The sequence below is a fragment of the Zootoca vivipara genome, chromosome 8, assembly GCF_963506605.1.
Source record: "Zootoca vivipara chromosome 8, rZooViv1.1, whole genome shotgun sequence".
Classification (NCBI taxonomy): domain Eukaryota; kingdom Metazoa; phylum Chordata; class Lepidosauria; order Squamata; family Lacertidae; genus Zootoca; species Zootoca vivipara.
In genome coordinates, this window is record NC_083283.1 from 22,656,579 (window position 1) to 22,680,612 (window position 24,034).

The window sequence follows — 24,034 nt, forward strand, 5'->3', positions numbered from 1 at the left end:
TTCTAAAACAAAAAAATCCAATGTAACAGTAAAATATTTTCCACAGCCAAATATTTTCAAGGCAAAGTAAAAGAAGATGAAAACCATCAATTGTCTTTCAGTTGCAGCATCTGTCCATTTCTGTGCCTTGTTATAGTATTATGGCAGGTTTTGATGGTGCTTTTTCATAACACTTTCTTAAGGCACAAGTAAATAAGCAATCAATAAAATATACACTCGTGGCTCCTTTTTATCTTGTTGTGAAGCCTGAAGATGGTGTAGAATTTGAGATCTCACACCCCTGCTGAAAAATGTATTCTGAAACATAGATGTCATCGACACATGTTGAGATTCCTGAATTGCAGGGGGCTGGACTAGATGACACTCGGGATCCCTTCCAACTCTACAATTTTATGATTCTATGATTCAGAATAGTTGTGCCTGAGATGCTATCAGCAAGCAAGATTTTGCAACCTGTATTGAACCTGAATCTATAACGTACACCATGGATGTATGAATGGCCTACTTTCCCATGGGAGGAAAATAAAAAAATTAAAATACCCTATGTGTTGTTTGCACACAAGATACAGAAAGAGACCCTTTCTGTAATATGAAAGAAACACTAAACAACCCTGCCATAGGTAAAGTGAAGAAGACCTAAGGTTTCACTTGTTGGTTAGAAATGTATCTGATTATATTTTATTAACTGCATTTGATTATAAAGGGGGTGGTGGTTTCTATTTATCATGTTGGTGGCAACTCTGAAGTGAACTGTTTGATCATTCCCATATATGCAGCTAATAATTTAAAGAGAGCCGGTACTGGTGTGAGGTCCCTTTCATTCCCAACTCTGGCAATACTACTTAAATGTTGTGGTAGCTTTGGAAACATCTTCAAAATTAGAAGTATAGTATAATTAAAAGCAGAGGGACGCGGGTGGCGCTGTGGGTTAAACCACAGAGCCTAGGGCTTGCCGATCAGAAGGTCAGTGGTTCGAATCCCTGCGACGGGGTGAGCTCCCGTTGCTTGGTCCCAGCTCCTGCCAACCTAGCAGTTCAAAAGCACGTCATAGTGCAAGTAGATAAATAGGTACCGCTACAGCGGGAAGGTAAATGGTGTTTCCATGTGCTGCTCTGGTTCACCAGAAGCGGCTTTGTCATGCTGGCCACATGACCTGGAAGCTGTACGCCAGCTCCCTCGGCCAATAACGTGAGATGAGTGCTGCAACCCCAGAGTCAGTCACGATTGGACCTAATGGTCAGGGGTCCCTTTACCTTTACCTATAATTAAAAGCAAGACTAACAATCCAGAGATGCGCAAATCTCTTTTTAAAAATGCACACACTCTATTCAAATCTTATAATAGGGACCTCAGCACAAGAGAGAGAGCACTGTTTTGAGAATCATGCTAGACACAGTGCAGATCCTATTAGCTCCAAATCACTAGTTAGTGCATGCTTGCACTAGCCTGAGCACATAGCTCTCCTGTGGCATCTGAGGCAACCCTACATCAGCTTAACCTAGAACCTGAATGTTCTGAGCTGGGGAACAGGCTTAAGTCCCCTGCTCTATGTGTCACTCTCGCTTTTGAAGACAGAAAGAGACTACTGCCTCTACCCCAGAAAAACAAGGCGTTCTCAAGCTAAAGAGACTAGCAGCTGTTGGGTCTTTCTATGAGCTGTCATTCAGAGTACTCTATTGTGCCTCCCACTACCAACAGGAATTTCCGGGGACCGACCAGGCTCGTGACAGCAACACTAACCCCTGTTATACCCTTTGTCACCAAAGTGGGTGCTCAAAGGGAACTGATGAAAACACACAGGAACTGATGAAAATATGCATGGTGGGAGCCCTGCCTTCAACCAAAGAGGTGGAGCCAACAGCCCATCCTGCTAACCTGGGAAAGGGAAAATTAGGAAGAACAGGCATTTAAGTTATTTAAGGGACTGTCTTTTCCACAGAATGTTCAAGATACAGGTGGTATGTATTATGCATATCATAATTTAGCAAATAATTATCCAAAGCAATTTAATTACATGTCTGCCCTTTGTAGGCATGCATTAATTGCATCATCATATACGCCAGTGGCACTGTGGTCTAAACCAGTGGTTCTCAACCATGGGCCTCCAGATGTTTTGAGACTACAATTCCCATAATTCCTGACCACTGGTCCTGCTAGCTAGGGATCATGGGAATTGTAGGCCAAAAACACCTGGGGCCCAAGGTTGAGGACCACTGGTCTAAACCACTGAGCCTAGGGCTTGCCAATCAGAAGGTTGGCAGCTCGAATCCCTGAGACAGGGTGAGCTCATGTTGTTTGGTCCCAGCTTCTGCCAACCTAGCAGTTCGAAAGCACATCAAAGTGCAAGTAGATAAATAGGTACCGCCAGAAGTGGCTTAGTCATGCTGGCCACATGACCTGGAAAAACTGTCTGCAGACAAACGCCGGCTCCCTCGGCCAGTAAAGCAAGATGAGCGCCGCAACCCCCGAGTCTGCGACTGGACTTGATTGTCAGGGGTCCTTTACCTTTACCTTTATACTCTTTGATCATTTTCTCCCTCTTTCTTTTTAAAAGGAGCTGGTTTTGCATGAGAACAACAGTGGCCAGATCTCTGCTACACTGCCCAAGCTGACAGCTTGTAAAAGTTAAAAAAGAAAAAAAAGAAGAGGAAGAAGATGGGGGGGGGCAGCATGCTGCTACCATTATAAACCCTCTTTACCAAAAACCATTTTGGGATTGAACTGCAACCCCTGACATGACTGTCTCCAACTCAGCACCTTGCTAATGAGGTGATGAACAGGGAGGAGGTGTTGTGCTCCACCCATGCAATCAAATACAATTAATCCAGGCCTGGATCTGGTCGCTGTTAGACACGCCTTGATTATATCCAGATTAGATTATTGCAATCTGCTCTACAAGGAACTGTCTTTGAAGAGCACTTGGAATTTGAGTTGGTGCAGAATACAGAATACAACATCCTGATTGGGGCCTGGTTTTTTGTTTGTTTTTTAGAACATTACACTGATATTATATCAATTTTATTAGTTCCGGAACTTCTAAGACAAATTAGAAGTGTTGGTTCTGACCCTTAAAAGTGCAAAATGGTTTTGGCCTGGAATGCTTAACGGAATGTCCTATGGGCTCACTTGGCAGGCTTAAATTGAAGCTATGCCACTTATCCCACCATTAGTAGCGGTATGCTATTTGGATACATGGGACAGGGGCATCTCAGCGGTGGAACTGATATGAAATATTTTGCCCTGGAATTCCCAGTTGGTTTTCCTCCTTCCACCCCTGCTTCAGACAAAACATGTTATTTCAATGTGCTTTTGGTGTGGGCAGTGACTGAAGACTTATTTTCCTGCTTCCCTTTTTGAATTTTATTGGCTTTTTAAAAATGTAATAACTACGTATATTTTAAATCTGTTTTATGCTCCACTTGTGGTTAGACACCTTGGGGTCTGCATGGATGGAGAGCCAGAGTGAAAGTATATAAATAAATAAAGGAATAAATAGCCTTTTGCCTTAATGGACGGTATGTTACGCTGGACGAGAACAGGTATGTGCTAATTTGCACAAAGACTACATTAGATCATTTCAACAGATGCATCTACAGTGACAGCAAAGCTGGGCCCCAACATTGAACAGTACATCTGCAAGTCATTTCACTCCATCAGCCAAAAGATGCATTTATGTGCCGTAGCTATTACACTTTGAGACGAATTTAAATTACAAAAGTTGAAAGAGCTTCAAAGCAAATTGTAATCTAATCTAAGCACAGTGATCTTGATGGCTCCTTTTTTTTGCGGTTTGGGGGGGGGGGAGAGAGCGCTTAAAAGAAAGGTATTTCTTTTACAAAACCCAGAATAGTAATTCTTAAATCAACCATTTTTGATTTGCCCCAATAAATCAAATAAATGCACCAACCTGAGGATTTGAGCATTTTACTTCAAGAGATTCAAGGTCAACGTGAAGACATACAACGAATGAGTGCCTGGATTCAGGTCCTGCAGCAGGTAGCGCTTGCGATGTAACTGCTAGAGTAGAAGTGCAGCCCATTGGTTCTATTATATTCAGGGTCATTTGCTGCCCAAGAAGAGTATATATGCTGAAATGATTTAGATTAATTGTCCAAGGGAAAGCATCACCTAGTGGATCAAGAACAAAGCAAATATTCAATACATAAAGAAAATATCAAAAGCTTAATACATTAAATAAATTAACCCACCTCATGACGGGACGATTCTTGTAGCAAACTACAATTTTTCTTTAGCTCAAATCAAATAATGATCACCAGCAACTACCTTGTGTTGTGCGGAACTTAGAATTAATCTCCTGCTACATATAATACACACATCAAGAATATCTGTTATTATATTCCATATTTTGCACCTGTCCATGTGATGAACCCCCATATTGTCATTGTTTTTATAGCAATCACCCATGACTGCTTTTAATTTATACTGATTTCAGCAGGATAGATTTAAGACTATGCTCTCCCCTTCAATGGGACTTAAGAGTAATTTGGTTTTAGGTGGATTATAGCCTCCAATTTAAAACATCTCCCGCAGTGAAGAATTCTGATCACTGGGGTTCAAAAATACGGGTAGATAAAACATCTTAAAAATGCTTAAAATGCCACATCATTGAGAGCAAAGTTTTTAAAGAGAACAAATATGTTTACAGGAATATGAGAAGAGGGCATGGCAGTTCTGGGTAATCATTCAATGTGAGATCATTGAACAGATTTTGGGGTTGTAGCAATTATAATCCTACTCATAGTAGACCCATTGGAATTAATGGACATAACTAACTTAGTTCCATTAAGCAGGAGTCGCCATACCACTAAGGAGATGATTCCAAAAGTGCAAATGTGTTTGCTATCCACCTATCTCAAGTTTGGGAAATGTATTTCCCTAAAATGGAGAGCTACTATGCAACTGGAGAGTCCAAGCATGCCAACCTTCCAGACCAATAACAGTGGTAAAAGGTAAAGGTAAAGGTACCCCTGACCATTAAGTCCAGTCACAGACGACTCTGGGGTTGCGGCGCTCATCTCGCTTTACTGGCCAAGGGAGCCGGCGTTTGTCTGCAGACAGCTTCTGGGTCATGTGGCCAGCATGACTAAGCCGCTTCTGGTGAACCAGAGCAGCACACAGAAACGCCGTTTACCTTCCTGTTGGAGCGCTACCTATTTATCTACACGCACTTTGACGTGCTTTCGAACTGCTAGGTGGGCAGGAGCAGGGACCGAGCAACGGGAGCTCACCCCGTCGCGGGGATTCGAACCACCGACCTTCTGATCCGCAAGCCCTAGGCTCTGTGGTTTAACCCACAGCGCCACCTGCGTCCCTTACAAATGTACCATGAATTAAATATTTTCCTCCCTACTAACAATGGAAACTGCTGAGAGCAAGAACTCTACTAAAGGAATGTTTATCCTTCTTCACATGGGTAAGTAAACAGACAAATATATTTCTAATGCTTTAATGACCTAGAATCTGTTCAAATGCTGATTGCCTCTGGAGGACCCCCTAAGCCCCTAGAGAATATATATTTTTTGGGGGGATGCAGGAAGCTGAGGAGAGAGAACAGGAAAGAGAAGCCGGATTGCATGAGGGGCAATTCACTGCACAGACAGCATTGGATGTCACCCATTACAGTATGTCTATAAGGCGACTGGGCGTATAAGACGACCCCCTACTTTTCCAGTCAAAATATAGAGTTTGGGATATACTCTCCGTAACGAGTATATCCCAAACTTCCAACACACACCAAATAAAAATTTTCTGCATCTCTTCCTCTCCCCGCTTTTTAAATACCGGTAAATGAAGCCAAAAGAGACAACTGTGCTTAAATGCACAGATGATTAAATGCACTTACTTGCAGGCATGCTAAGAACTACGGTAGCATTTTGAACTACCGTAGATTTCATTCAGAGGGAGGGAAGGAGCTGAAGCATAAAAACTGCAGTTAGCTCTTGAAGAAGAAGATGTGGGGAATAAGGGGAGGTGGGGTGGGGTGGGGGGCTGAGACTTGAACGCACGTCCTCCTCAGTCACTTGCATCCTCCATCCTTGCCCGGTCACTTGCGCCCATCCCTCCTCACCTCCCCCCGCGTCCGCCCACCCGCCGTCCACCCCTCGGGGTCAGCCCCAGGCAAGGAACCAATGGTGGTGGGGACGGAAGGGTAAAACCTAACGTCCATGCCAGGGCTGCGCGCTGAGGGGGGAGAACGAGGCGGCGGCGAGAGGAGGCTCCAGTGGGCATGGAACCGGCTCTTCCAGCGACGGCTATTCTGCCTCTGGCGCAAGGCGGGTGGGAGGGGAGGGAGGGGAGGTGGGGAGAGGGAGAAGGGGAGGGAGCGCAGCCCAGAGCCGACTCCACTCGCACTCTATTGTTCCAGGCACCGAGGCGAGTGGGGGGGGGGAGAGAGAGCGGAGGAGGATGAGGATGGGGGGAGTGGAGAGCGCCGGGGCTGGGCTCCCAGAACAACCTCACTCATGTGGGCGCTGGGGCCGCCACAGGTCGGGAGGGTGTCGCCAGCACACCCCGCGCCTGAGAGCGGAACTGCCCCAAATGCCGACCCACCAAGGGACGGGGAGGGCCTGACATGTGTGGGGCAAGCAGGGTGCGGAGCCACATGCACACTACAGAGCGGTTTGCCGACGGCGGCACTCCAGCGCCGGGATCCTCTGCTCGCATACAGCGGGGATGCGGCCGCAGCTGTTTTTGAGCTCCCCCCACCATATGCAGTGGCCACAGATTCTTATACCCGGCGTATAAGACGACTTTTGAGACGATTTTCCTGGGTTAAAAAGTCGTCTTATACATATACGGTACCTAAACAGATACATATGCCTACACATGCTTTTCTTTATATCAGGCAGGGTGGCATCAGCATTGAAAAGCAAAAAATTGTATTTATCAGAAGCACACTGAGGTTTTTCAATGGGGAACTGTGCTGAATGAAGATTCCATTCATTACAAACATGTGCACTGTAGCTTCATCCAAAATGTAACCTTTGGGGAGTTACTGTGCTGAAAGTCTACCTAGCCAAATGGTTTTGCTTTCATCCAGACTTACGGGTATTTCTACAAATTCGGCTGAGCGAGTTCCGAGAAAATTAGGTAGTAGTGTTTCAAATGATGAGGTGTATGGCCACAGTTGGGTTCAACTTTTGTTTTGATCCATGTACACAGATTAGCACTAGCTTTAAATAGGTAGCATTTACTGTGGTTTGGTGAATAATACTTCATGATATAAAAGGCAGGGGTAGAGATAGAATTAAATGTACACAGCAAGTTTTACTTGAGAGTTTGGAAAGAACATGTGAAGCATTTTATTTACTTATTTGCAAAAACACTGGATTTCATGAATACTGAATGCATCTTTTAATATACTGTACCTTCTGATACATCCAAACCACATTTTAGGGAAAGTCATAGAATGGAAACGCTCTAAGTGATTTTGTGCACTAAGAAAGGCCAATGGCAGTTCAAGCCCTACCTATGTCCACTCAGAAGTAAGTCTGAGTAAATCTGAATTTGATAGATCTTACTCCCAGGTAAATGAGATTAGGACTGCAGCCTAAGCTATCATTTTAAACAACACTGCACAAATACAGATGAAACTTACGTCTACGGTTAACATAAGCTGGTTTAAGAAATTCATATAGTATACGGCCTAAAATATGGATGGCATGTATTTCCTATTCTAACAAAAATAATCTACACATGTCATTATTTAAACCTACTACAATTGTCAGGAAAGTTCCATTCAGAGCTTAATAGCAAACATAGTTCTTTCCCAAATGTTGCCATGTTATGACATGAAATTGGCAAACTACACATTTGAAAAACAGCAGCTATTAACGCTGACTGTTCACACAACTACTGTCTAGTAGAGGGGCCAGGCGCAAGGCCTGTAAAAGACATGGGGCAAGTCTTACCTCAGTTACAAACTAAACAGATGGCTATTGAGAACCACTGAACCATGAGCTATGTACTGGGAAGTCCTGGCTCAAATCTCAGTTAAAAAACATACCCCCCCCCATCACCCTTGCTGTATTCCTCTCACAGATGAAGATGAAAATCATGAAGATACCTAACACTGGCTGCCATGAACACATTCACATTCCCTCCCCATACATATATATTCACCTGAAAGCATCCATAATTGACTGTTTGATAAATGATTATTGGCTGGATGAACCAATAGATAGAAACAGGCTTACTTAAACACAAGTTTGCATGAATAATTTCAATTTCATGTGTTAAAGAACAAGTACAGGCAGCTCCACATTTACGTGCATCTAATATGTGTGCGACCGTGTATATATGCATCATGCCGAACCTGGAAATGACCTGGAAACACCATAAAGATGTCACTGAAATGTCGCTAAAAGGGCGGGGCAGGGCAGGGGTGGAGCAGGGCGGGGAAGGACGTTTGCAGCTCAATGGGTTACCTTGATTTCACCAGCATGTACAGTTCCTCAGAACAAAACCCCTCCATATATTGGCGGGAGGGGCTGCCAGCAGTAGAAATATAATAAGGAACAAGCTTTACATTTTCTATGAAGAGATTCAATGCATCTTAGAAGGGCATTTCAAGCCAACGAAAACAGGGCAAGCACATGTAACAGAACAGCAGATCCTCAGGCTACGAAAAGTCAACAAAGAGGAGCTCTCAACAGCAACCACCTCATTCATTCAGGGTTTCAAGATAATCATTCAAATTGTATCACTAAAAGGAACATCAAGTTACGACAACTATAAAAGAGGGTACAAAACAATCAAATATTAAACAAATGAGTCTGGTGGGGAAAGTTTGCAAGAGGAAGAGAATGAATGAATGAATGAATGAATGAATGAATGAATGAATAGTTGCAATAAACAAGATAAGCCTGGATGTTACTGGCAATTTAACCACAGCAATAGGAAGAACGGTGGCCTTCAAAAATATTAAAGATTGAGAAGTGAGAAGACTAAGTAACACAATTTCAGGAGCAAAATCACAAAATAAAGAAATTTTGTAGTATGTAAGCATTTTGAATGACATTTTTCAACATAAAGGTTTCAGCGCATTGAAAATGTACACAGGGAAAAAGATGACCATAGAATGAACTTTTCTTTTTTAGAATATGTTATACTCTACCTTCTTCAAGAATTGGTCTTTGCACAACAAAGGGAATTTCTTGTAAGGGCTCCATGTACTTGTGGCCAGCACTCATAACCTTTATCTGAGGTAAGCAGAGAATAAGAGTTCCAGGCATGCTAGCCTGCCCATGATACCAACTGCGGACTGTCCCAGGAATATCTCCAGACACAATTGTACTAGGGGATGGCAGGCTGTCATTTGGAATGAACACACAGCAGGACTGAACTTCAAGCTGAAAAACAAAAACAAATCCATAAAAGGAATCTCATAAACAGACCTTAAGATGTTTTTACTGTATCTAAGCATCACACAATAGCAAGAATCAAAATCAGCTAGAAATATTTCTACAACTTATGAACAAAATTTCAAGTGAAGGCCCAAAAGCTGCAGGTGGTTTATATTTTGGAAATCTTTTAGAAAGAAGTCACACCTAAAGAGGTGTCTTTTTAGCCTATAAACTTGTTCAGAAAACTGTTTGTACAAAAAGCTGAATATATATCTACCTTTCCACACCTCTTTCCAAGGGAGGTGATTGATTTGGAAAGTGAACTCAAAAGAGAGAGAGAGGAAGAAAATCCTGATCCATTTCCCATGTATTACCTTTTTGTTAGCACTAGCTAAGGCTTCAGATTTGACTAGTAGCTCATATATTGCTACTTTTTGTTTTCTTTGTAGTTTGAGACACTCGTGCATTGTGGAGCCTGCATCGTTCTCAAAAAATGTAAAGAAAGTGCAACTTTCGTTATTTCGCCAAATATTGCTCATTATTGCCAAAACCACATACTACTAGTACGGTTTATCTTCTGCAGTTATGTGTACATGGAATGTGATAACTGGCACAGAAACTTGGGAAATTTAGCCTTTGTGTTTATGTTTGGGGGGGGGGGAATCAAAAGGTTTCTTGCCTTCATTGTACAAGAAATAGGTCTGAAAGTGTGCGTGTTGTCCATGTTTAGAAGGAAAAGTGTGCACACAGTGTGCCAAAAAGGATGTAGTATTCATAGGCTTCAATTATGACCAGATGCTCCTTCCTTATACTATCAGTCATGCAAACCTTACTCATTCGCTGCATCTTATCTTATATGCCATTACAAATATAGTTCTCCTCCATGAAATAAAAACTATCCAAAATTTGCATAACTGAAATTATCACATTTAGAATAAAAGAGCACAATTTAAGTACCGTAGCTTTGTGCACAAAAAAGGCAAACTATTCATGTAACTGATCGTTAAAGTTTGCCGTTGGTAGAGGAACTTGGATATAGAAACAAATGCACCCCTATAATTTAAATATATATATATATATATATAGTCAATGCAATAATTTGTGTCTGTGCTCGCACAGAAAATTACATGACAAAAAACCAGTTGAAATATAAACTTGCCAATCCGTAACTTTTCTAGAAATAATACTAATGTTTGAAATCAATTTTTATATATACTATTTACCCAAAAACTAGTAAGATATAGTAAGGCTGCATTCCTTGCATGTCTGAGAAGCCCTACTGAATTCAGTGGATTTACTCCGAGGTAAGTGGGCTAAGAATGCAGCCTAAATGAATCTAGATATTACATAGGTATGTATAGGGAAATGATTGTTGGCATACATCTGCCTCAAGAAACAATGGAGTGCGCCTCTGGAGATGAAGTCAAACCACTGTGTTAGCAGCACCAAAGTTACAGCTTAAGGATGGCTATCGGGTGATGAGAGATCAGAAGGATCTCCACCGGCAATCGAATGGGGAAGACGGAGGAACTTTGCATGTCCTCTGGTACCTGCTGTACTTCACCAAGGGAGGCAAGCACTAGAAAGTCACAAGCTATAATCTTTGCAAAGCACTCAGCTGCATTTCATTCTGCCTAAATATGCTGCACCATATGCTACTGCCATAAGGATCTAGCACTATGCATTATTAGAATGTTGTTAGACGGCTGAATCACAGACATCCTCACATTTTTTCTTGTTTGTTGGTTTGTTTTAAGGCTTGATGCTTTTAAGTTCTCAAACCTGTATTAGGGAAGATACTTTCAGACCCGTATCAGAATAGGCAAAATACCCAATTTCTCTGCATTCTTTAGAAATTGGACATCTCAACAGAAATTCAAGCCGTGATGGCTTTTTAACCAGTTCTGTCAAAGAATAAGACAGGGGCATATGCGAATTAGAATCGCACCCCCAATTAGTGTTCTTTGTGCATATGTATTAAGCTCATGCTTTGACATTATGAAATTGCTGCCCCCCCAAAAAACAATTTATTCACAATAAATTGGTATTCATCTGAAAAAGAATCAGTTGGCATGTGCACTCCTGCAACACATAAGAATACGTTTGTAAGATCTTGATGCACACCTGGACAGCTCACATTTGGACAAATTTCTATGTTGGGGAAACCAGCTAACTGAAGCTATTGCACTGCGCTGGAAATAAGACTACCAACATCTCCTTAACCGCTACTTCACCGTAGATGTTGAGGTCCTCTCACAAATTCCGCAAAAACAAGTTAGAGATGAACTTACAATATCTCCAAATCTGGGAGAGTTGTGTACAGCTATTAACCAAATGAAAAACAACAAAGCCAGTGGACCTGATGGGATACCTACCAAAATCTTCAAGGTGGGTGGAATTGAACTTACACAACAACTTCACAAGCTCATCAAAATAAATCTGGGAAAGAGAAGCGATCCCAGCAGACTTTAGGGATGCCAAAAATTATCAATCTCTTTAAAAAAAGGTGACAGAACTGATTGCAGAAACTATTGAGGCATCTCTCTATTAGCCGGCAAAAATCCTGCAAGGATCTTAGCAAACCGTCTCTTAACAATATCCCAGGTGACCCTTCCTGAATCCCAAAATGGTTTTTGGCCATCTAGGGGGACAGTGGACATGATTTTCACCCCTTGACAGCTTCAGGAAAAATGCAGAGAACAAAACCAACCCCTGTATATGGAGTTTATCGACCTGACTAAGGCTCTCGACACTGTAAATCGTAATGCCCTGTGGACTGCCCTTCTGAAAATTGTCTGCTCAGATAAATTTGTAAACATCATTCGGCTCCTCCAAGATAATATGGTAGCAACAATCGCAGATAACAATGGCTCTCAAAGTGAACCATTCACAGTGGGATCAGGTGTTAAACAGGGTTGTGTTATTGCCCCAACTCTATTCATTATTTTCATTGCCATGATCCTACATTTTGTCAAAGGGAAACTCCCCACTGGGGTAGAAATCATATATCGAACAGATGGAAAGCTCTTCAATCTGAGCAGGCTGAAAGCAAAGAGTAAGGTTACCGTAACTTCCATCATAGAGTTTCAGTATGCTGATGACAACGTAGTGTGCGCATGCTCAGAGGATGACCTCCACACCATCCTAAATATATCTGCAGAAGCTTACGAAAAGCTTGGCCTATCACTCAACATCCAAAAAACCAAAGTGCTGCACCAACAAGTACAAAATAACCCCTCTGCAGCGCCACAAATCCAACTCAATGGTGTAACATTGGAAAATGTCAATCACTTCTCCTACCTAGGCAGTTATCTTTCTACAAGGGTCAACATGCATGCCAAAATCCAGCATTGCCTGAGCTCTGTGAGTGTGGCTTTCTCCCAACTGAAGTCCAGTGTTTGAGGACCAGGACATTCTCAGGGAAAGCAAAATGCTTGTGTACAAAGCGATTGTTCTACCAACCTTACTATATGCTTGTGAAACATGGACCACTTACAAACGCCATCTCCAACTTCTCGAAAGATTCCATCAACGGTGTCTCTGAAAAATCTTACACATCACTTGGGAAGACAGGCGAACTAATATTAGTGTACTGGAAGCAAAGATCACCAGTGTTGAAGCAATGTTTCTTCAACATCAACTTTGATGGACTGGTCATGTTGTGCGGATGCCTGATTATTATCTTCCAAAGCAACTACTCTATTCCGAACTTAAAAATGGAAAGTGCAATGCTGGTGGTCAACAAAAGAGGTTTAAAGACTGTCTCAAGGCAAATCTAAAAAAATGTAGTATAAACACCAACAACTGGAAAACACTGGCCTGCAAGCGCTCCAGTTGGAGAAGAGCCTTTACCAAAGGTGTCATAGACTTTGAAGACACTTGAACTCAGAACGCAAGGGAGAAGTGTGCTAAGGCACGCTTGGCAAATCCACATCGTGATCAACTCCTGCCCGGGAACCAATGCCCCCACCGTGGAAGGACGTGTGGGTCCAGAATTGCCCTCCAGAGTTAAAATCGTGTTTATGGAAGACAATCAAAGAAGAAGCACATGCATATGTATGTAGTTACAGGTAGGTAGAAGTGTTGGTCTGCTGTAGTCGAAACAAAATAAAAAAAATCCTTGCAGTAGCACCTTAGAGACCAACTAAGTTTGTTATTGGTATGAGCTTTCGTGTGCATGCACACTTCTTCAGATACCACAGATGTGTAACTGTGTGCTCTGCACATACACACACACACACACACACACACACACACACAGAGAGAGAGAGAGAGAGAGAGAGTAAAAGAAAAGGAAGAGTACTTCTAAAAAATTATTAGTTGGTTGATTAAACAAGAATGTATCACATATCGCTTTATTGATAGAAATAGTACTTTAAAATATATGTAATCCAAATATCTTAAAATTCCTGTTACATCAATAGCTTATATTAAAGCTATCAAATAAATCTTTTTACACTTTAAAAATAACTATTAAACTGTGTGTCTAAAATTGTGAATTTAATGTGAAATGTGACTGATTTATATAACTGAATATAAATCTGCAGCAGTAAATCTTACATTAATGTAAGGATCTGACAATCCAAGGGAAAGAAAATGAAGTAATCTGCCAGTAAGAAGTCCTCAAGCTGGGGGTCAGATCCTGTTCATGGAAACCATCTGGTTGGGACCCTCTAAGCCACACCAAACACAAATGATCTTTTAAAAAAATATCCTATTCATTAATGCATCACAGCTGCACTGAGTGTTACTTCATTTTTCCATGGCAACATCCTTTCTGTTTCAAGGATCGTATTTCAGTTTTGGTAGCAACGTGTTCTTTTGCCAATACCGAACATACTTGTGTGCTAAAGACAAGGAATTATTACAAATTCTTGAAACAAAATCACCTCCTTTTTGATTATGTTAAGGATTGTGCTTGCTATGCAACACTCCCTAATAACAGAACAACAAAGGGCAGCTAATATGCATGCAAAATATGCATCTATTTTGTGTTCTTGATAAAATGCGTAAGTCTCAAAATGTGTCAATTTCCACACTAATAAAATCAGTCTTTAGTAAGAAACTAAAATTCTCCTGTTGTATAACTTCAAATTGAACCAAATAGGAATTTTAAGTTACACAACAGGGAAGTTTTAGTTTTCTATTAGAAAAAAGAACAATATAGTATTAAAATGGTAATATCCATATTGATATGGCATGTTTTCAAAATGTTTCACTTACATTTTCTAAGCAATCTTTACACAAAACTTGCAAAGGAGACTAGCATTATAGTCTCCATAATTCATTTACAGTCTGAGGGAAAAGTGCCCTCACTAATAATTTTATTATAATAATAGTAATGTTATTATTTGTATGCTGCCCATCTGACTGGATAGCCCCAGCCACTCCCAACAGAAATATTAAAAACACAATAAATATTAAAAACACAGTAATTTTATGAGTCATCTCTCACCCAAGATTTGAACAAGATCTTTCCAGAAAATTATTGCACCGGTTCATATTTATAAGAATTTTACTTCATATGTCCACATGATTTAAATGTTAAATTGTGTATTGTAAAATAGGGATGTTCTCAAACACTGTAAATTGTAATTACTGTAAATATTAATCTTTGGCAAATATAATATTTAAAATTTGTGAAACACTGGAGGTGACATTGAGGGAGAGAGGTAACATCTATAAAAGGGATGGGAACCGTCACACCTGGGGGCCAAATGCAGCCTTGAAGGGATCCCTGTCTGGCCCTCAGTCCACCCGCCCCAGCCATGCTCCCTTCACCATGCTCCACCCCTTCTGACTACACCACACTCCTCATCAGCCCTACTACATCTCTTGCTTAAGTGTCTTTGCATGGATGGGATGCATCCATCAACAGTGATGATATGTTTTACTTTCCGGGATGGAGAGATGTATGTATAGAAACCTCTGAATTGTGCGTGGCTTCAATACATCCTTCACTAAAAAGGTAAGAGCCACATCTGTTACTCCTCCCACTTTTTTGCCTCTGGACACACCCACCCCTGGAAGACTGGTTGTAAAGGAACATGGTCCTTGGACCAATCCCCCCCACCCCCACTCCAATCTATTTTACAACCCCATCATCAACTCCAAGACATTAAAGTTTCAGCTTTCTGGCATCTCCAGCCTCAAACAAATCAATGCTGGTGCTTTTGGGGGGTGGGGGTGGAGTATTATTGGGTAGTTGTGGATTCTCCTTCATTAGATGTTTTTAGGCAAAGGTTGGATGACTATCTACTTTGGTTGAAATTCCTGCATTATAGGTCGTTGAACCAGTTGATCCTTGGGGTCCTCTTCTGACTCTATGATTCTATGACACTTTACAGCCTAGAAATTAGCAACAACCAGTTGTTGGATGAAGTTCACAAGAGATCCTAAGATGATCCACACCATCATCTTCAGCAACTCCAACAAGAAGAATTCAGCGCCAGTGATCAAAAGTCAGGAGATCAATGAACGCAAGTATGGAAGGACCAAGGTAAGCAGCAAGTAATGCAAGGCAGAAGGAAGGAACGAGGCCAAAGGGTGAAGCAAAGAGTTGATTTCAAGGTCACATTTTGTGCATATGCTTTTGCTTTCGGTGGTGATCTTATGAACACACACAGAGGAAATGGGAATGTTTCCTTTGGAAATATTATACTGTACTGCAGCAAAGATTCCTGTCAGGTTGACTTCATGGGTTTAGACCAGGCACCCCCAAATTGCGGCCCTCCAGATGTTTTGGCCTACAACTCCCATGATCCCTAGCTAACAGGACCAGTGGTCAGGGAATATGGCAATTGCAGTCCAAAACATCTGGAGGGCCGGAGTTTGGGGGTGCCTGGTTTAGACATTCTACTAGAACAACTATGAGTGCAAATAAAGCAGGAATTGTGTCACAATCAGAAAGCAAGTGAGGGAACCCAAGGGAATAATTTGTCAAAGTGTATAGCCAGTTAAGGTGGAGTCTAACTGCACTTTGAACCTCTGCTTATGCCACAGAATTTCACCTTCCTTTCTTCCACCTGCAGCGTCCTGTGTACTACCAAAACCTGCTCAAGAGGGACTCCCAACCTTTTAGAATTGATTTTAAGGCTATGGGGGGAGTACTGCAAGGGGTGAGGGGAAGGGGAAGTCCCTTTGCATGATCAGCAGTCTATTCCACTCACACATGGACAGTTCAGGAAACAGCACTTAAGAGTACAGGACTCTGTGTGCACCAGTTCTGGCTATCTTTTCATTTGAGGCTAAGAGCCTTCCATACTGCACACACCACGCCATCACCATATTTCCAACTCCAATTCATTTTGTTTTCAATATGTCAGTGAATACAAATCATATTGACTTAAAATACCGATTCAAATATTTTCAAGTAACTAAGGATTCATTTTCTAAAGTACTTAAGGAACATTTTGATAATAGTGTATTTATGTGAAACATATTAGTAAAAATATGGAGTTATTTGGTCGGTGCTCAACATACTATTACTCATTATTAACTCATGCCAAAATGTGGAACCCTTGTTATTCTCAATGAAATCAAGCATTAACAACCATTTAAAAATAATTGTGTTTACGTTACTTCATAAGTTGAGCAGCTATTAGTACCAGGAACACATGCAAAGTGAACACTTCCCTCCCTCATGCTATAGTTGCCAAAAGACACTGCAAAGTTTATGCTGAAATCGTTAGCAGCTATAGAAAAAAGCCCTTGCATAACAGCATTTTTAAAATTACATCATAACTACTTACAACAAGCCTAGTTCATGGAGTTGTCATGCTGGACACTATTGTGAGCAAAACAGGCAAGCAGACACTAGCCTTCGATCCAAAGTAAATTTTCCAGGTGTTTCTGTTCTAAGCATTTATATATTTATATATTTATTTATTTATTTATAAATACAAAGAACAACCCTTTCATGCTTTCAAATTATGAAGACAACAGTCTGTTGACAACTCAGGACTCCTTTTCAGTCTATATTTGTCATCCTGTAAATCGCTATCCCCAAACCATACTGCCAAAATACATTCACATAAGCCCTGGCTGACTACAATGAGAAGGGCAGCTTTCAAGTTTTCTCAGATTGTTGTTCTATATTTAGCGATGGTGGAACTCCCAAGAATGCTATACCATTGTTCAAATAGAAAAAATACCTTGGGCATTATAATAAGGGCCAGAACAGATGCAACACTGGCTCCACAACCACACTGCAAACGTGATTAGCAAATCAGGAACATTGGGTACCGGTACATACACACCTCAACTGCAGCCCACTGCCCTCAAGCAAATCCCTCCTCAATTGCAGTTAAGCACTTTGACAGTACTGCTGTTAGCCTGAAACATGGTTAGCAAGGGAATCCCTTAAATCAGTATTTAAAACAATGAACTGCCATAGACATCAATGAGAGAGGAGGACTTTATCAAGCCCCCTCTGCTGATAATCCCAACTAGCACCGAGTCAGCAGTTGGAGGAAAGAATTGTGTGGCATGGGTGGCCCTGAACTCCTGGCCTGGGTGCTGTTACATACTTTGCTCATAGATTTGATTCTGGGGCAGGGAGTTCTTCTGGGGAAGGGGTTGCTCTCCAAGACAGCCAGAAACTGCATTGGCAGAACTGTATAGCTGTGCTATAGGAATGTAAAACTTTAAGAACTGGTGCCTGAACTGGCTTTTTCTCTCCTCCCATTCCTTTTTCCTCCTGCATCCTGTCTTCTAGATTTTAAGCCTAAGGAGGGATGCGTTCCTGAGGCTGGCTAACAATTTGCTTTACCAGGAGCTAGATTTATAACTTTATTGCCGCCAAGTACAAATGTATTGTTAGTTTCGAATTGAAATGAATAATAAAATCACCCAAGTGCCATGAGCTCAAATCTCCCTGACAAACAATCCCAATAGGGGGGAAACCCACCCTGTTATCATTTGGCAACAATTTCTGCTGAGAATAGAGTAACTTTTGACTTAGATCTCCAAATCATCTCATTCAAACAGTATATAGATAAGCAAGGCAATCTGTAGTAGTAGGAAATCTATGCTTTTCAAATTCAAGTGAACCGGAAATGTAATGGAGCAAAAGTCTGCCGTACACTGGAGTTGGAGCACTGTTTGCCTGGTTCCCACAACAACCTGTGAGTTTAATTTCTTTTTTAACTCAAAAGATAGTCATAGGTTGCAGTCTAACTGGATATGACCATGATATATTGTATAAAATATACAAACAAACAAGGCACTGCAGAAAGCTCACTGTCAAAGTGAGCCACACATAAGACAATGTGCAGAAGACCATACTTAACTCTTCTCTTGTTTCAACCAAAGGGGCTTAAAGTGCTTAAGACTGGCTTCATCATTTCTTATATAAACAAACGCTGGGAACCTATCTTAAAAGAGTTTCAAAATAAGCTAAAATCCTAGAAAGTATCAAGTATTTCAAATATTCCATTCTCCCCCCCCCCCCCCCGCCAGCATCTTACCTGAAGTGTAAGGCGCTTGACTGCATTCCACAATACTCCAATAAATTCTTTCATCTTTTCCTCAGGACTTCTGCTGCAGCTTTCAGATGAGCTCAGCATGGCTTTCACTGGAACTGATAAAGGTCGTGATTCTTAAAAATAAAAGGAAGATAGAATACATTTGAGAACTTAGTTTGTTTTACTTGATGCCTAGTAGCATAATCTAACCAAAGTTAGTCACCACACGTTCTACCGAAACCTATGTAACTCTAATTAATCAGAAGTAACTTAGTTGAATTGAACTAAATGAGCAAGCATTGTGGATAGGTCAGATTTTTAAAATAGTCCAATAGCATCCCACCATTTCATATAGCTAGCGGTTACTTTCAAATAATTTAGTACAAAAATATTTGGCAAATAAGAGGGAGATTTTAGCTTTGAATGTGCCAAAGAACCTGAATTAGAAATTCAGCAGTTTGGTTATCAAATCTAGGAAGTCTCTTCAATTTATATCACATTCCTTAAAAATTGATGCTATCTGTACGTGCTTTTATATTCATAATTTTATTATTTGCTTATTTATAAATAGCACCACTCTTTCAAGCACATAACAAGCAGGATATTACATTTATAGATCCTCTACAATTACAACATCATATCTTCCAAGTATCTTTTATCAAAGAATGAGTACAACAAAATTAAAAGACAGTAGGAAATTTCAATAAATATCAACATAAATTACAATGACAGAGTAATTGTGCACTATGTTTAAAACAATTGCTTAACTTTCTCAGCGTGGAACAAGCTTGGGATGGTAAGCAGTTAACATTGATCGGCATGTAACTAAATGAAACTATGTAAAAAACTGTGTATCATTGGAATTACACCTCAGTAATTATGTAAGTTATCTTACATAAATAAAAAACCTGTTTCCGATTTGCTTGTGTTGCCATATTACTAACTTTGTTGGGAATACCCTTGTGTGGCAAACTTGTGGGGAAAGAGTTCTTGGAAAGTAACATGATCACTAGACCAGCTCTTTTTCTATTTCCACACTGACTTTGCTAAACATCTCAGATGGACAAAACAAAAATCTTAAAAGTTAGGAGCTGATTGGGTTCATGCTGATGGCAGACTTGTAATAGTACGGTTATGTAAAACCTTGGAAGGGACAATGATAGATGGTATGACAATGTATGAAAAGACAGCAAGAAAGGTCTGACTGCCTTGGGAGCAAATTAGACACTTTCTGCGATGAATGGGTATATTTTATTATGTATGCAAAGTGCTGACAGAACAACCCTGACAAGGTACTTGAATCTCTGGGACACCTCCCTCCCCCCCATTTTCCCCCTTGAACCAAGCATCTTATGGTTTTCATACTTTACTGAGTTGTAAAAGTTGCCTTTGCTAAAAGTTATTTTGCATAAGTTTTGTATAAGAGAAATACTTCTGCTTTTAATCCCTTATGATGCCTTTCACTAGCTCCCAAGGATGAAGATGTTGATACACAAAAGAGAAAGCAGTACAATGTGCTCTGCATCAATATGAATAAAAATTTGTGGTCACTAGTATGCAGGACAAAAACAGAATCTCTACAAAACAACATGGTTGGGCTTGTTTTGATGGATTACTGCCAGCATGTGAAAAATACACCGGAAAACGTTCTTCCCCCTCTCCGAATCTTCTGGGAAATATTAGATTTAAATAAAAATATTGCGCTCTTTCATGTCTAGTTAACATTCTTCACCCACCTAAAGCATCCTTGTTCAAGCATCCACTGCACAGCAGGCACACACAAACAATAGCCCTTCAGTTATCTAAACGGAAATGTGTGATCTCCTAATTTAAGTGCTTCCCTTCTGCCAACAGATTTCACAGCCTACCAAAGTCTTGCCATTTAAGTGTAAGAATGAATCCAGGTTTTGTATTCAAATTGAGTCTGATTCCTAGTTTTATACAAAACAAAACCAAGAAAAAATAATTATGAAGGATGAACTGCCCAACATTGAATCCCCTGAAGTTTCTGGGTATTTTGCAGCTGGTTTAAACGCTCCAGTTGTCCCAACTTATTAGTTCTCTCTCCATTTACTTCTACAACACCCTTCCTCCATTCAAAGAGGTGGTGCAGATGTAATGGTTAGGGATCTTTCAATTGCTAGAGGGTCACAGGATTGCATGCACTGTTCACTTCTGCAAATTAAGTATTACATCAACCCCAATGTTAAACAAACCTAACACAGGCTAGGCTTTCCTCTTAATTAGGATGTGAAATCCTTTTAAGATTGTGACAAACTCAGCAAGGAAAGAAAGGGGTGGGTGGGATTTATTTACAGAGGTGAAGTGGGAGGTGTGGGAATGTCACTCACAAAAGTGAAACAGGAGAGGGAGTATAAATCAATTGTGATTTTTTTTTTAAAAAAAAAGCTTAAAAGGAGGAGCTTAACATAACGATGCAATTTTATGATGAATAAATTTTATTGTACAGAAAAATCACATTAAATATCATATTACAAAGCATGGATGAAACTTTGAATTATTTCCATATATCACTGCCTCCTTCAGTCAGGGCTGGACTGAACATGTCACTTTCAGGGCCCAGACTTAACTCATACACTTACATACCATACTCTAAGACACCTCAAAACCCCACTAAGTGCTGCAGAAAGACTATACAAGTCTCACCATCTAATTAGCCTCCTAAAGTGTCCACGTTTTACTCCCTCATAACCGTGAGAGCACATAGTTAACGATACATAAGATATGGAGGTTACCGTATTTTTCGCTCCATAAGATGCACCTTTTTCCTCCTAAAAAGTAAGAGGAAATGTCCGTGCATCTTATGGAGCGAATGCATGGTCCCTGGAGCCGAAATGCCCAGGGGTGAAAGGCAGATCGTGCTTTTTTTTTGAAAGAGCTAAAGACTAACAAGAGGGAAAGAGAGTGTTGAAAGGACCCGCTCAGCAGCTGATTGCAAGAGATCAGGGAGGCAGATAAGGGAGCTAGCTCCCTTCCCGCCCCGCCCAGGCCCCTTGCCCAGGCCTCAATTGTTGTCTGCAGAGAGAGGCTGCTTGTTTCCCCAGCGACATGTGAGTGGCTGATTAGATTTTCTGTCTGGAAACTGTAGAAATGGGTCCATTTCTTTCCTAGAGAAGCTGCAGAACTGTGAGTTGAACCCCATTAAAACAGGATTTTTTCCCTTTGCAAGGTAAGCTCAGCAACTCTGAGCTGATCCTCAAAAATGGAGCTTTCCCCCTTTGCAAAAGAAGCTTCCTCAAATATTTAATGGGGGGGGCACAGGCACCTAGGCCTCTAGGAGTTGGCTGCCATGCCTAGGACAATTCAAAAAAGCAAAAAATATATATATCTTGTTTTCGTACTCTAAAAACTAGGTGCATCCTATTGGCAAATTTCCGGCGGCACTTTTTGGATTTCCTCAAATAGCATGCACACTAAAGGATTCAGGGCTGAGCAGGCAAGGGAAAGAATTAAAGGGACCCTCTCCATAGCCAATTTTCTAATCCAAGGAATAGTCAACATGATGCTTGCAGATACTGGATTACAACTCCCATCAGCCCCAGCCAGCATGGCCAATGGACAGGGATGGCAGAAGTCCAACAAAATTAAAACGAAGAAGATAAGAATTCACATATTCTCTTCAGCCACTGACAAATTCTAGCCATGGACTGAAAACTGCATACTGGAGGTGGTGGTCATTTCTAGCATCTCTTTAAATGAAGGGAAGTAGTTTCCCTTTTTCTTATCCCTATACATTTTTCATTCTAAGAAATCACATTGCTAAAATGTCAAAATAAGTGAAGAAGTGTGCATGCACACGAAAGCTCATACCAATGACAAACTTAGTTGGTCTCTAAGGTGCTACTGGAAGGATTTGTTGTTGTTGTTGTTTCGACTATGGCAGACCAACACGGCTACCTACCTGTAATAAGGACTATAGTGGGTGATTTTGTTAAAACACCTCTTTGTGCAAATGTTCAACTCTTATTGTATACTGATTAAACAATAAAAAATAGTTTACAGCCACAAAAACTTTATCTGAACTTATAAAAAGCTCTACCATATTTTAAAAGTGATATATGTCTGGATGGAATGCTCTCTGCTGAATGCTCAGTAATGGAAACACAGAACTAGGGAATATTTTCAAAGTGGCAAGTCTTGACCTCAAGATGACACAACCTTTGTTTGTCTCCAAAGAGCAGAGGGACAAGAAAATGTCATCTGAGAAAATTATTGGGAATTCAGAAGAGACAAGGCCATTTATTTTGAGAGCAAGGGCAAGAGCTGTGTGTCTCTGTGTGTTTGTAAAACATTGGGCTTTTTATTATTATTTCCCGAGTAAATAATATTTTCCCACCCTTTATTTCGAGCAAGGTTTCAGTTGCCATTACTTCCCAAACTACTAGAAACAAAGAACAGGAGTTTAAGCTATATACCAGCTGCAACCAAAGTTGCCATCCTAGAGCACGAGATACAATATCAGTTTCTAGCAGTTCTCAAGACAGCTCCCTAAGACTCATGTTGTAACTGAAAGTCATAAAGGACTTTTAAGACAGTGCACAGGACATTTTGTTAATCACTCAAAAGTTTTCTAAAATATACAATTTTGGTGACATTAAGGCTGCAATTTATGCCCACTCACTTGGGAATATTTCCCCATTGAACTCACTGGGGCTTTCAAGTTAGCATGCATAAAAATGGGCTCCAAAAATCATTGCTATCTTTATTTTAAGGTTTGATAGGTAGCAGCAGACTTTTAAATCAACAAATGCAAATAGTCCAAAAAATTACAATAAAGCCTAACAGCTATCAAACCAAAAAATCTCCTAAGAGAATAAAATCTACCATATGCTGTTCATTAATTGCAAGTTTCAGTTCCACAGAATTATTTTACAATAAAACTAAAGATCCAATTAACAGAAAAAGAAACAGATTTAAGTTGAGCTGGTAAAAGAAAGTATGTTATTATAACGGAAATGTTTTTAAAATGTATCAGTCCCACCAAGAAAGGCTTCCTTCTTCATGAGCAAATATTAATTTCATTAAATAATTAGAAACTGATTCCATCCATCTCTAGGGTTGATTTAAGATACAGCTTTTCCTCAAAAGATGATACAGCAAATTAAAGATGCTTGTTGTGGCCTTTACTCTTCATAGCTGAATTAAAATAGATGAGTGGCCAAACCCTCAGCTGTGTTAAACTAC

The 24,034-nt window shown here is 40.6% G+C and overlaps 1 protein-coding gene across 7 annotated transcripts in view; it reads right to left on the minus strand.

The window, feature by feature from the left end:
• Positions 1–24,034, minus strand: part of VPS13B (vacuolar protein sorting 13 homolog B) — a 358,159-nt gene that overhangs the window by 177,231 nt on the left and 156,894 nt on the right. For all 7 annotated transcript variants that reach the window (XR_004693247.2, XM_035126123.2, XM_035126121.2 and 4 more), the window contains exons 22-24: positions 18,833–18,963; positions 9,137–9,371; positions 3,908–4,128 (exon numbers count right to left, since the gene is read on the minus strand). Coding sequence is in view for 6 of the 7 variants with exons in the window: in XM_035126123.2 (XP_034982014.2) it covers positions 3,908–4,128; positions 9,137–9,371; positions 18,833–18,963 (587 nt within the window). In the remaining variant the exon portion in view is untranslated. The remainder of the gene's footprint in view (positions 1–3,907; positions 4,129–9,136; positions 9,372–18,832; positions 18,964–24,034) is intronic.